General features: G+C 38.9%; 1 protein-coding gene across 1 annotated transcript; it reads left to right on the plus strand.

Moving 5' to 3' along the window:
• Positions 1-1,574: 1,574 nt before the first annotated feature.
• Positions 1,575-14,726, plus strand: sgcg (sarcoglycan, gamma). Its single transcript, XM_063907960.1, has 8 exons — positions 1,575-1,758; positions 5,940-6,141; positions 6,755-6,859; positions 8,757-8,844; positions 9,615-9,734; positions 11,455-11,527; positions 12,074-12,197; positions 13,230-14,726. Exons 2-8 carry the CDS (start codon positions 5,947-5,949, stop codon positions 13,401-13,403), a joined length of 879 nt encoding a protein of 292 aa, XP_063764030.1. The 5' UTR covers positions 1,575-1,758; positions 5,940-5,946; the 3' UTR covers positions 13,404-14,726.
• The last annotated feature ends 73 nt before the right edge of the window (positions 14,727-14,799 follow it).

Below are 14,799 nucleotides of genomic sequence, written 5' to 3' on the forward strand. Positions count from 1 at the left end.
TTACAATTATTAATAAATACATCACATTGTCAAAGCTGCTTCTCACGGATGTGTTTCTCTTTTCCGTGGCGGATTAAACTCCTGTTCAGATCTCCAGCCCTGTTCTTCAGAGAGGTGTGTGACGCCCCCCCTCCAGACAAATGAATCATCTGCATTAAGTGATACTTAAGGATGAGCTGTTGACATTTGTTTACCTAAAACACAGAAAGAGCTGTGAAAATAAACCAAATAATTCAGGTCCATGACTCGGGGAACAACTTCCATTTCAACAACCTTCACCCCCCCCCCCCCGTGTGTTTACTACACTGTGTTTGCTGCCACCGTGACTTACTCGCTGCCCCCTTCAAGGTCCGCCCTTCCTGCTGCCTGTCACCCAGCACAGCTCTCTGAAACACCAGCTTAGCTCCGTGTTGAGAGCCATGACTGAAGCCCCAAATTAGACCGGACTGCACCGGGCCTCGGGCTGCAGAGAGAGTGACTCACTGGTCTGCATTACAAACAACTGCCTCTGTTCATTAAGGATATAAGCAGGGCTGGAGGGTTACTCTCAAATGTAATCTGTTATAGTTACTAGTTACATGTAGATAATGCAATCAATAACCCTAATCTGAGTTATATAAAAGAAATGTAATCGGATTTCTTTCCATTACTTTTGGATGGCCTAAATATCAAATGCTATGCACCTTATGATTATTATGTAAGACAACAGAACATTGGGACCTTTAAGTATCAAAGATGTGCCCTCTACTCAGAGATTGCATTCTATATAATATAATGTATACATGTAAGCATACTTATTTTCAGTTTCATATTAGTATTTAGTTCCTCTACTGGGACGTGTCTCCATGCTTCAATGTTCAAAAAGCTCTTTATTGTTCTCATACTGCCTGTGCTGCAGCACCCCTTTTCACCCTCTGTCTGAAACCAGAGCCCAGTCTGCTCTGATTGGTTAGCTGGCTGGCTCTTTTGTAATTGGTCAACTGCTTAGAGGTGGCCCGCAATGTAGCCAATCACGTACAATGTGTTGGAGCAGTAGCCAATAGAAGCAAGAGTATTACATACAGACGTCACGAAGTAAACAGGAGTCCAATGGAGGTGTTTTTAAAAAAGGCAGAAATAAAATATGGGCTAACAGTATACAGCTAAGCTCACACACACACACGAACATAAAGGTTCACCTATTGAATTAAAAACAGAACAAATGAAAGAAAGTGAAAACCATAAAGCAGATTCAGGCAGTAGGCATATAGATTCACACAAAGTATTACCCTACAGAACAGAACAGCTTACAGAGAAGAAATACAATCTGATCCCTTTAAAACAAACACTATATGCTCTTTTTAGTTTTAACTAACGTTGGTATCCTGCTAGTAATCCACAGTTTTTAGAAATCTGATTACACCTTTCTCCATGTAAATGCAAGCAAATACAATAAATGTAATCCATTTCTCCCCAAGCCTGGATATAATGTGTAGTGATGGTTAATTCTCCTCCCCCTTGCCTCTGCTTCTCTCTCATACACACTGATGATACTCTAATGTGTGCACATTTAAGAGGCAGAGAGCAGTGTGTGTGTGAGGGAGTGGGAGCGCCGTCTCGTGGTGATCAGCCGAGGCTCTTCCTGATCTGGATTTATGGCTCGCAGCTGTTGAGCGGCTGACAGACGTGTGAGCGACTCAAACACTGCTGCTCCTACCAGCTCTGCTGCTCACTGCTGCGCGGAAAAGACGAGGACTGCTTCGCCTGAACACACAAACGGTGAGCCTTTTCTCTCTCTAGCACTCTGTGGGGTTTCCCCTCTTTTTAAGATATGTTTTATAATGGCCACCTTTGACCTACTGCTAAATGATGTTCTTTCTCTGTGCCTCACCTTCTGCTGTAGTCTTTACAGGAGAAGTTTGGAAAAAGGGGTTACCAGCTGTTGTTTGTTTTACCATACATGGTTAGAAATATTGAAATACAAAAATAACTTCATCTGAAGAGCACCTCACTGTTTTGTGTGTTATGAGCAAATCCTTTCATTAGTTTTACCTAATGTTGTGAGTGTGTGTGTGTGTGTGTGTGTGTGTGTCCTGTGCTGCTTTTTTAAATTTAGTTCACAATGCTGTGTCCTATTTTTAGAAGTTAAGGCATCACAGTGGAGTGGAGTCATGACGCCGGCTACTCTCCAGACACAGACAGAAACTTGTAATCAGCTTATGATCGCTCCTCTCTCCACACGTTGAGTATTTCTCTGTAGAGTCCCTCCAGAGAATCAGTTTCATCCTTCATAACTTTCTGAAGTAACATTTAGTCTAGGGTAACACTCAATCACAGCTAGACCATGTGGGTTTTTGGCCAGTAGTTAGATGTCCAACCCTTGGTGTAACCCAGAGGTCAGAGCCAGGTAGGAGCTTCACTTTAAAGAGGACATATTCTGTTCATTCTCAGGTAGTGTCTCTACTGGGACATGCTTCCGTGCTTTAATGTTCAAAAAGCTCTTTATTTTTCTTATCTGTTTATTTTCTTTTTTTGCTGCACTTCTTTTCAGCCTCTGTCTAAAACCAGAGCCAAGTCTGCTCTGATTGATTAGCTCGTGATTGGTCAACCACTTGGAGATTTGCACCATTTTAATGCTGATATCCCTGATTTTAGAAATGTAGCAGTACTCTGATTACATCTTTGGTTATGTAACTGTAAGGGAAAACAGTTACTTTTTCTTCTATCCTAATTATGTAAGCTTGACCAAGTGTCTTATATATCACCTTAAAAAGCAATATAAGGAACATGATTTCCTCTCTATAGGACAGACTGTATTTCCGATCATAAACTGAGCATTCCTAGCTCTTTAACAGCGACTGTTCAGCCCATGTTTATTTGGGTTGCTATGGAAGGAGCAGTCTGTGGTAACTTGAAACCGGAGCTGGAAGACGCCTTTTAAAAGATCCACTCTCAGAGCTGCTTCCCCCCTGAAGTACAGAAGCCTCTTAATGCCTATATTTAAAGTCATTGGACTGGGTTAGATCAAATTCATTAACGGCATAATGAACAGCTCTTTGCTCGTTTGCCCAAAGGACACAGTTGGCTGATCTACATGATAAATTAATCCATAGTTGTAGTTGGGTAGGAAAGGAGGATATTAGAATCAATTCAAAGGCTTTTTGGGGGGGGGGTGGTTCCCTTTCCCTTTCCCTTTAGTTATGTAGGTTTTTGTGCATGTAAATGGTCTGTAAATGCATAAATCAATGTGTTTCCCTACCTGAAATGCTTCAATTGTATTAATTTGTATTCTTCCGCAACATAGTGACATCACCATGTGACAGTTGGGCTTTATTGGCTAGCACTCCATCACATTGTACTTGATTGGCTGAGGGGCGGGACATCTCTAATATGTGACAAATTACAACAGAGCCGGCCAGCTAACCAATCAGAGCAGACTGGGCTCTGGTTTAAGACAGAGGGTGAAAAGAAGTGCTGCAGCACAGACAACATGTACAAAGGTCACAGTAAAGGCAAAAAATACAAATATGAACCTGAAAATTGGCCTCATTGGGGAAACTTGACTTAATCCATGTGCATAAAACTAGCCGGGCAATGCCATACACCCTTGTTATAATTTTCAGTGTCTTCGCTGAGATTCAATTTGTCATCATGACTCACACCAGTAGGATAAATAAATATAAATGAGGTGAGAAGAATGAGCATTTCACATACTTATCAACCTTCAATCTCCTCTTCCCTGTGGAAAAGTCATTTTTTCGTCTTTCTTTCACAGGCGATAATCATTTGTTTTGTTTGTGAAATAAGGGCTATTCATCACAGCTGGGCTCGCGGGCCATGTGACAGGTCCTGTGGAGACGAGGGTTCAGTCAAAGACAAACTCTGAGCCTTTAAGGCCAACACGTCTCCTTCGCTGTTTAATGCAAAATGGCAAAAAAAAACAAGCTGCGCAGACTCTGGCTCTTATCTCCCGGAACCTCAGTGAGCTCCAGCAGCGAGCGCATTTTGCTTTTTGTCATTACCTCTCGCTGTGAGGGCGGCATTTTTACTTCATTATTTACAGAAACATTGCAGCGTGTGACTATGCAGAGTCTGTCTGCCCTTTTCTGCTTGTATCACCAGGGAGTTACGGCAGCAGCAGGATGATGTGCCTGGCTGAACATCTGTTAATGTCAAATAATTACTTTTTGGGGTTTGAAAAGTGTCTCTTTCAACATGATGGAAAACCCCTTTTACTGTGGCATTAAGATGCAACATCTGTCCGTATGTATATCAGCCAGGCTGTTGTCAGGTTTAGAAAACACTGCTGAGACACCTAAAAGTATTTTTTGTTGAGATAACTTCTCCCATAAATATTGGTGAAGATTTGAAGCAGGATGTTGCTCAAGGAGAGGTTCGGTCTGCCTGTTTCTTGATATTTATTAACTTGTTATGACCTACAATCTGCACCATTTTCTTCAGGCCTTGGCCCAAGCAGCTGTCTCTGCAGCCTGTCTGGTTATTAATGTTGATTAATACACAGATTAGTTCAATTCTGACTGGTCAATTTATAGAATAAAAACACTGAAAATGAAAAACTACCGTTGCTGTCAGAGCTTGTAAATCTTGCTGTGGTTTGAAATGTGCTGACATTCAGCTCCTTGGATTTTGTCAGTGATGTCCTGCTGCTGTGTAGTCAGAAAGAACCGCCTCCTCTGTAATAAGTGGCATTTTCCTTTTTGCCTTTATGAAAAACTGCTGGAAATTACATCAAGTATTCCATTGGTGCATTGAGCCAGATCTCCACTGGCTCTGTGCATGTGCTCGAGGCTAGTCAGTGAAATACTGTGCAGTGTCTGAACAAGCTATTGTATAGAGTTGCATATAAGCAGCGTGCAGCAATATGTAAAGGCTTGACCTTAACACAGTGAATTCAGGGTGTGTGGAATCCTCTTGAAGAAATCCCCCTTCATATAAAGATTAGTTGATAACCATGTTTTATATGATAGATTTCAGATATTGATTCACATTGACGTCTCAATTCTTTCTCAAAACCTTCTTAAAATATTCATGCAGCCATGGTAAAAATTAAGATGGCTACCACTGAATATGATCATGTTGTGAAATATTGTGAACTGGCACGTTTGTAGCCATCAAGAGGGAAATAAGTATGTTATGGTCATTGGTCACTGTGCAAGACTTTACATAAAGCTGCTCCTATCAAAATGTACCTATTCACAAAGGGTGAAAGAGGTCCTTTGAAGTTAGTAAACTGAGAAAAAACAACAGCAGTTCTTCTCAGCTTGATGGAGGTTTATAGCAACTGTAAGCTAATGTTTTTGTCAACATAGCAAGAGAACTCTAAAAGTCTTTGTACACTTATTGCTCAACGCAGTACAGGTACAGTTTTTTAGTGAAGAACAATGCAGCTGAAGAGCCATATATTTCCCTCCAACACTGGTGGAGAACAAAAATGGAGCAAAAAAAGTGAATATTGCAAATAGAGACTGATGCCGTACGATACTATACGATACGACACGTACATTACTTTATATTTACTTTATTTACTTTATATTATACAAGACCGAAATGTGTCTTGCATCACAGCAGCTCCATTTGGAACGTCAACAAGAAATAATATTAAAACAAGAAGAGAATGAAACAGACATTTAACATCTAACGTTATCAAACTATGAGACCCTGATGGAAAACATTTATATTCATTGGTCAGGACAATGGTTGGGGTCAGAGACAATGTTAATTTGTTTTTATGGTACGATGATTGAGTTTCAATATCAATTGGTGGAGAAGTTTTGATTTGGTGGACAAACACTTGTACCATGAAGGATTTCATTACTGTAACAGGACTACATACTGTATGTCAAAGCCCTCTGAACAGCACCAAACAGCAATATGTCTTGTGTGTTTATTCATTTTTTTTTTAACATGTGTTGCCCATGTTTGTGCCTCTGTGTGATTAGTCAGCAGATGGTGCGGGAGCAGTACGTCAGCACCACCCAGGGCAGCAGCCCGCCCAGGTCGGTGACCAACAATGTCTACAACATCGGGATCTACGGCTGGAGGAAGCGCTGCCTCTACCTGTTCGTCCTGCTGCTCATCATCATCCTGGTGGTGAACTTCGCCCTCACCATCTGGGTCCTCAGGGTGATGTGGTTCAACACGGTAGGAACAACTCGCCACTTTAGTCCTGTCTTTCCCACCTGTCTTCACTCCATGTTCCTCTGTATATCTTCAGTGTTATGTCAGTAATAGGTGTCCTTTAATAGTGTTGATGTTCATCCATAACAATGACCTATTTACACTCCTTTATATTATTATTTTAATTTTGATATTATGTATTTTACATTTCATTGGCCAAATGATTCTGCTTAATATATTTTTTAAATTATGAATTGTTTTATTATTTTTTTAGTATTGTAGTTTTTTCAAATTATTTATTAAATTGGAGTTTATTATAATCAGCAATAAATGTGGCTGTTTTTTAAAATCTTTTTTTAAACTTTAAATGATTTATTTTTACATTTGATTATTATTAATATTATTATGAATTTATCATTTAAAGGGACACAACAAGACCTCCCCCCTCACACCACTAAATCAACAGGTCTACCCATTCAGTAAAACATCGCTGAGTGTGTTTCACAATAGTTAATTTCTAACGTGTCATACTTTGGATTCTCATCTTGCAGATTCAGTTGATTTACAGTTAAGACTCCTCTGTTAAACCTGCCTTATTCCATCTTGAAAACTGTGGGTGTCTTTTTTTGACCTGTAGGATGGGATGGGACTCCTCCAAGTGAACCCAGAGCAGGTCAAGCTGGAGCACGGCGAGTCAGAGTTTCTCTTCCCCGTCTATGCTCAGGAGATCCACTCCAGAGAAGTAAGCTAATCAGGAACACACTTTGTTGCTCCTCTTCCCACATTCCTCTTCGTTCTGCTGTCCATCATCGCCTATCATTCCTCCTCCGTCTACCTTCTGCTTTCCTCCCTCTTTTTCTAAACTCACTGACACTTCTGCTTGCTCGATTAAGTGCCAGACAGCCCGGCCATCATTGCATCTCACTGTTTACCAAATTTACATTTGAATAAGTATATTTACTCAAGTAATATACACTTTTGAGGAACTTGTTATTTTCATTCAATGCTACTTCTGCTATATACTACTAATTTGGAAGACATTGATTTCACCAAGTAAGTTACTCTGCACGTTCATATTTAATACCAGAATAAAATAAAATATAACAAAATTATTATTAATTATTATTAATGATTAAAATACCTGGCAGTACAACAAGTCAAAGTTAGGATTATTATTATTTATTCTATTTTTTGTATTATTATTATCTGTGTTGCAATATGAAGCAGTTGTTTTATACATCTTAACATTTTAATGATTTATTTTTACATTTTATTATTATTATATAATAATAACCTATTACTTTTTAATGTATTTTATTATTATTTTATCATTATTATTTATTTATAATTGTATTAATATACATTTTATTTGATATATTTGTCCTCCTTGTATTCCTTTTGCAAAATGGTGTTAACATGTGACATGAATTTAATATCTTGTTTACGGTTGACCTTTTGTTATGTGCCATATAGTGAAAGCACTTTAAGTAGGACCCTGTGAAGAAAAAGGCCTTACAAATAAATCTTTATATAACTCCGAATAACGAGTATTTCTACATAACTTTAACTTAATCTTAGTGCTTCTTCCACCGATGCCTGTCAGCATCTCAATCTAATTTCTTGCAGACCCTCTTGAGTGAATTGCGTATTTCTGACTTTCTGTGAGATGTGTCAGAGGAACAAACTGGATTTGGCCGCGTTGTGGAACAGAAAGCTCTCCATTAACCTCAGATATTTGCGGTGGAAAGCAGTTTATGGCTCGCCTGCACGCAGCAGATGGGAACACTTTGCTGCAGTTGTTTACAAGTTATGGCTTTTCTTGCTCATAGCAGCGTTTTCTTTTAACATTCTTTTTCTTTGAGCGCCTCATTAAAAAGGTAATGTTTTCCTCATCTATGGCTGGACACTTTCTCTAATGTATTCTATGGATGGGTAATGAGATTTGGTGAGCCACTGTCTCCCCCTTCCAAATGAAAGTTTGTTTTTCAAATCATTTTGTAAACTTTTCCTCTGTAGAGCTGCAGAGAAACAGTGGTCGTTTAATGCGGAGGCTGACTCATTTAAACATCAATTACTTTGTCTCACTCAATCATTTCTAACCATATATATTATCACTTTCTAAAAAGGCATAGTTTATAAAGAGGTGGAAGAAGTATTCAGATCCTTTACTTAAGTCAAAAGTAACTCTTGAGTGTTAAATGAATGCAGTAAAAGGCACAATATTTGCCCCCAAAATGTAGTGGAGTAAAAGTATAAAGTAGCATTGTACTTCAGTAAATTTACTTAGTTACTTTCCAACACTGGCACTATAGGCACAGTGGCATTTTGAGCTACATGCTAACATGTTCACATTCACAAGAACTATGCTAACGGATGTTTAGCAGATATAGATCCCCTTGCTCACCACACAAGAAGAGCTTGCTAGCATGCTAACATTTGCTAAATGGCACTGAAACAAATACTGCTGTGTCTGAATGTGATTAGTTTAACCTGACATAATTCCCATCAAGTGAATCCTAAAAATATTCGTTCACACTATTCAGCTAATTTTCAAATATCCTTTTTACAAATCAGTTGCATGGACACATCGTGGTAAAATGGCTTTTTCTTATCTTTCCGTTTCTTTTTCTTTTCTTTAGGACACTTCACTTCTAGTGCACTCATCGGAAAATGTTAACCTTAATGCCCGAAATGAAGATGGTAATGTCACGGGCAGGATATCAGTGGGTAAGCGAGGACAAATGTACACACAGAGAGGCACAAAGAGCATGCATCACAAAGTATCTCATTGATGTATGAGGGCAATAGTAAAGCCATTCATGCACTTGTCCTGCAGCGATTCCTTATCCAACATTAACAGTGACAAGACGCCGTCTTTCCATTTATAATCTCTTTGATTTCCATTTAAAATCCATTAAACGCAACATTCCTCTCTCTGCCACTGCTTCTGGGTCGTTCTGCATTACACAGAGGGACCAGAGGCCTGCGGAGGATCATATTTGCACGTCTTTTTACGGTTGCGTTGGGGTGTTTTGTCATAATTAAAAGGCCAACAAATGACCCGACTAATTGCCTTGTTCCACAGCGCCGTTATGTGTCCTTGATCATTAAGCCGTAAAAAGCATCCCCTCAGCCCTCTGTGGAGGAAAATGAAATGCTTGTTAGAGAAGAGTACATGCAGGTTCACAGTTGTAGGTGCTTCAGTGAGTTAATATCGCTCTGGTTAATCCACCTGCTTTAGATTTACCTCACACAGGGCTGTCGTGAATGGTAAAATCTAATAACCCCAGATATTTGTCACTTTATTTTTATATAACTGATCATTTCTTACACATTCTCAAGCTACACATTACTTCAAGGTACTTCCACACAAACCTGCTTCATTATATTCATGGCAGATTTTAAAAGCCAAAAATATAGAGATTTGATATTGATTTATTCCCATGTACTTCTGCCAAACCCCCTTCAGGTATTTCTTGATGTTTTTGTTGTTGCAGGTCCAAGAGAGGCTCAGGGACAAGCTCGAAACGTGCTCATTAACTCCCAAACTGAGAGCATGCTGTTCACTGCAGATGGCGACCAGGCTGTGATTGGACCAGACAAACTGCGGGTCACAGGTACACTGACAGCTGCAACCTGCTGTTTCCTGGGGAATAATACACACATCCTGGCAAAACATGTTCTGAAGTGTGTCCTAAAAAGAAAGCCATTTTACCGCGATGTGTCGATCTCACTGATAGTACATGTGAGACTTTTTAAAAGGTTTTTTCACAAAACTTGATGGAAATTATGTCAGGTTTGTTGATGGCTGCCCAACTAATGACATTCAGACACAGCAGTGTTTATTTTAGTGCCATTTAGCAGATGTAAGCATGCTAGCAAGCTCTTCAAGGATGGTGAGCATGGAAATCATTCCGCTTAGCATATTCCTCATGTAGCATACGCACGTTAGCTTTTAGTTGTACCTAGATACGTCTTATAAAGCTGCTAACTTCTTTTGGTACATTTAAAGGTTTGAATTATGGCTTTGATCATGGTCAATAAATGAAACCCAAACTTATTCATTGCAGGGTTGAGTTCCTATCATTGGCTTATAACCTGAAGTGCAACTTCATATAAATCAATTGTCCATAGCTAAGGTATCTCTACCTGAGCATGCTTTACTGCAAAGTAGGTGAAATCCATCACATTCAAATTCTAATCAAGCATTTTCATCTTTAGTTAGTTTTGAGCCAACAAAAGGAATATCACACCTCGGTTCTACATTATATGTCATATTAAACAACAAAGGGTACAAGTATCACAGGCTATTATCAGGCTGAGCCATCCTTAATTATATTTTTCCCTGCAGCTGTGTGTGTGTGTGTGTGTGTGTGTGTGTGTGTGTGTGTGTGTGTGTGTGTGTGTGTGTGTGTGTGTGTGTGTGTGTGTGTGTGTGTGTGTATATGGATTGTGTTGTTGTGGGTCACTGACCACACACTGTGATGGCTGATTTATGTTGAAGGGAGTGTCAGCTGATAGCTTCCTGCACAAGGTCATTTTGAATTACGGTCAGCACACTCTTACTTAAAAAAAACCAAGCTTCACAAATTGAAGCAATAAACAACAAAAACAAGACAAAGAGTTGACAGCGTCACTAGCAGCTCAGTGAGACGGCACAGCATGTGCTTTGAGCTGAATGCTGATGTAAGCATGCTCCCAATGACAATGCAAATCAAGTCTGCTGTTTGCTATTTTTGTTTAGCATGCTGCCATTCATCTAACTCAAAATGTAAGAAAGGATGGCTGTTCGATTGTTCATATTTGGACTCAAAGGAAAAAAAATGGAGCTCGCTGGTGATGCCTGATGTAATACCACATGACCAACAAAAAGTCAGTACTCAAATAAATCTGAGTATTTTGTACATAAATTAATATTTGAAGGAATATTTTTTGAAGAATGTTTTTATTTAATAAAAGAAAAAATTTGAAAATTTAGAATTAAATAAAAAATTATTTAAAATAATTATTTTAAAAATGTATGTACACATATGTTAAAGAAAGAATGTGCAATACAATTTAAAATCACATGGAATAGATATTTATACAAACATACATTTTTTGTCCCTTGTTTTTTTTTTCATGAGAATTTAAATTGAACATTTTAATAAAGTGCTTAAAGTTAAAATGTCCAATAGAAAATAAAATATAGTATAAAATGGGATAAATTAAAGTAATAATGTGCCATAAAAAGATAAATTACGTAGAATAAATACATTTATACAAACCTAAGTTCAGTAATAGTTTCTGTAGCGCCTTGATTTAACCTCCTCTCAACTGTGTCTCTTTCTCCATCAGGTCCTGAAGGAGCTCTTTTCCAGCACTCGGTGGAGACTCCCATGCTGAGATCTGAACTTTTAAAAGACTTGAAGTGAGTGTTTCCATATTCTTGTATTGTTCATGATAATTGATAATGCATAAAGACTGCAAGTCATGACTCGAGTCCCTGCAGAAAACATATCGTGCATGATAACCACTGAAGCAACACAACATCTTAAGGATGTACACAATCCTGGGATATCATCTAATAAACAATGTGGGATGAAACTTTTAACAGTTACATAAGCAGTGTTTGATAAAAAAAACAACTGATAAATATCGACTATAGTTAAAGGTAGCTAATGTTGTGTGTGATGACGTTTAGTCGTCTCATTTAAACACTTGTTAGTAACCGCCATTTTTAAATTTACCAGTGATATCTGGTCCTTGTTTCAGACAACAACCGAAAACAGATTCAGATAACCATTGACCTCCAGATAAGGGGACAGGTTTTTTTTTCTCCAGGTTTTAGGACTCATTACTGCACCACTCTCAACCGTTTTGGCTTCATGCACCACTGAGCATCTCTCATAGAGGGCCTTCCCTCCAACGCTGTATCCAGTTCTCTTCATAAATCCCCGCTCTATTTCCTCTTTAGGTTGGAGTCCCCCACCCGCTCTCTCAGTTTGGACGCCCCAAAAGGAGTTCATCTCAAAGCGCTGGCCGGAAACATCGAAGTGGCTTCCAACATGGACATCCTTCTGCAGTCTAGCCTAGGACTGGTAAGGAAAACACCGTAAACTTTCTGACGTCTTCAGCACACCAACGGTTTTTCTTTTGATTACCGAGGGAATAATGCTTTTTCAGCGACAGGCTGCTTCACGCTTCTTTAATCTCTCTCAGGCTCACCTGCTTTTCATCCAGGCCTCACTCAGTTTGATAGCAGCCCAGCTTTTTCCATTTCGTGGACAGATTTTGTCCAAATAACTGACTAGCCCAGAGAGAGCTCATTAGACAACTTCTACTTTAGTGCCGTATTTATTCTACTTTCGTTCACTGTCAATTAAGTGACATGAATTTGTTGAACGTTTTTAGAAAGGTAAATAAATACCATTTCTGCACTACACTGTGTCTTTTAGACTCAAAGAGGCCTTATTGTGCTTTTTGTTTGTTCTATTGGTTTTTGTGCATGCAAATGGTCTGTTCCCTCTGTCTGAAACACCTCCATTGGACTCCTTTGTTTACTTCCGTAATGTAGTGACATCACTAGAAGTCTTGTGCTTCTATTGGCTAGCTCTCCAACACATTGTATGTGATAGGCTAAGGGGCGGGGCATCTCTAAGTGGTTGACCAATCAGAGGGTGTGAAGAGGTGCCGCAGCACAGGCAGTATGAGAAAAATAGAGACCTTTATTAACATTAAATGATGTTACAGTAAACATTATTACATATTACATTACAGTAGAGGCAAAACATACTAATATGAACCTGAACATGAGCATAATAGGGCCTCTAAGTAAAGGATTGGAGAACTTCTTCCACAACTGATTCCTAATCCAGTTATTTCATATATATGATTCTCAAAAGACTACTTTTACTTTTGATAATTTAAGTATAATTTGATGCCAATACATTTGGACTTTACATGTTACAGAGTGTTTCTACAACTACATATTGCTACAAACTAAAAATCGGAGTACTTCTTCCACCTCTGGCTGTGGGCCATTATGTGTTTTTGCACTCGCCTTAAGTGGAAAGTGTTGTTTCCTTGTTGATTCAAATCACTCTCTCCTTGTTTCGTCCTTGCTCGTGCAGCTGGTGCTGGATGCGGAGACGGTGTGCATGCCGAGCCTGCCCCTAAGCCAGAGCGAAGGAGGCGTCTCTGGAAACGCTCAGGGTCTGTACGAGGTCTGCGTTTGTCCCAGTGGAAAGCTCTTCCTGTCCAAGGCCGGGGTCACCTCCACTTGCAGCGAGAATCAGGAGTGCTAAAAAGACTCTGACAAGGTAATCGATTCTCCGTCTCTCGGTAGATGCCTCTTCTGGGAGGCAACAAGCACAACTGTTTATATCTAGCCTGGGTTTTTTATTTTCGTTATCTTTGTACCACTGTGGGGCTCTTCTGATCTCTCACTGGTGCATCAAGGCCTGTAAAAATACAAATGCCTGCTGGCGTACATGTTGGAGATGTCATGAAACGCATCCTTTTCGTTGCTTTTATGACCTCCTAACCATTCAGCTGAAACAAATTTGCACTCGGCTCCAAATGTATCTGCATCAGAGCTTTGTGGAGGATTTTTATCACGCACAGTATCATGGCTGGGCAATGAGGAGCTGGAAACAGCTTACATCCTATGCAATATTATCTTGTGGTGCAATAAATACACAGACGCAAATCAAAGGCTTGGATTAAACAAAAAATGTATACTTATTTTGGTTTATGCGCCCTTTTGGCTCCAAGCCCTTGGTTGGTAGTGTGTTTGTCTTGGTGTTTAGCATGTTTTTATTTAATTGGGGTAAAATTAGAGTAAATATTTTGTCCTTTCAGAGATGGATTTCATTTTCTTTTTGTATTTGTTTCAAATCTGGACACTAGACTTCTTCATATGCTTTGGATTAAAACCACGTGCTTATGATACAATAAAGTGTTACTAGGTATGTATTACGTAATAGTTGTTTTGTTCTTTAGTTAAAGTATGTGTGTTTGGCCTTTGTTTAAGCTCACATAAGTACGCATGCAAATGTAGAAACATCTTGCAGCGTTTACTCAAAGTAAAAAATGCAAAACGCAGCCAGAAGCTCTAGACAAACCAGGGGACATTATGAAGTTGAAAGAGGACCAGCTTTATAATCCCTGAATGCCAACAAGCGCTCTGGTCCTAACTGTGTGCATCATTTTTAGTGTGTTTTGGGCCTAGTGGTAGCACGTTTGCACCTGTCGGCCTCCGTACAAAGCATGCAGTGATGCTTATGCAATAAACCGGTATAGCCAATTTAATAGTAATGAAAAATCTGTAGTTTATAGGATTCTGAATGGAAAAATAACAGGATTATTTTTTACATAATATGCATGTCAGGTGACATTTGCATCTGTAAGATTAGGATTAAAAAGGGCAATATTTTTAAATGATGGAAACATTCATCTATGTATCTGCATCACTGTTTTGAACACATTACTCATGGTGTTGTGTTATCATTGTCAGTATTATTAAGTAGGTCATTTGCAGTTTTCCCACGTGTTCTGACATATTTTATAAGTGTGTAATGTGTATTTATTATTTTTGTATGTTTAATAAACTTTGTGCTATTCTTCTACTTTGTGTCTCTCATACTCATTTACTTTCTTTTTTAAAGACTGGCAACTTGTTTTTTGATAAAATCTTATAAA

The sequence above is a fragment of the Eleginops maclovinus genome, chromosome 18 (genome assembly GCF_036324505.1).
Source record: "Eleginops maclovinus isolate JMC-PN-2008 ecotype Puerto Natales chromosome 18, JC_Emac_rtc_rv5, whole genome shotgun sequence".
In the NCBI taxonomy this organism is placed as follows: Eukaryota; Metazoa; Chordata; class Actinopteri; order Perciformes; family Eleginopidae; genus Eleginops; species Eleginops maclovinus.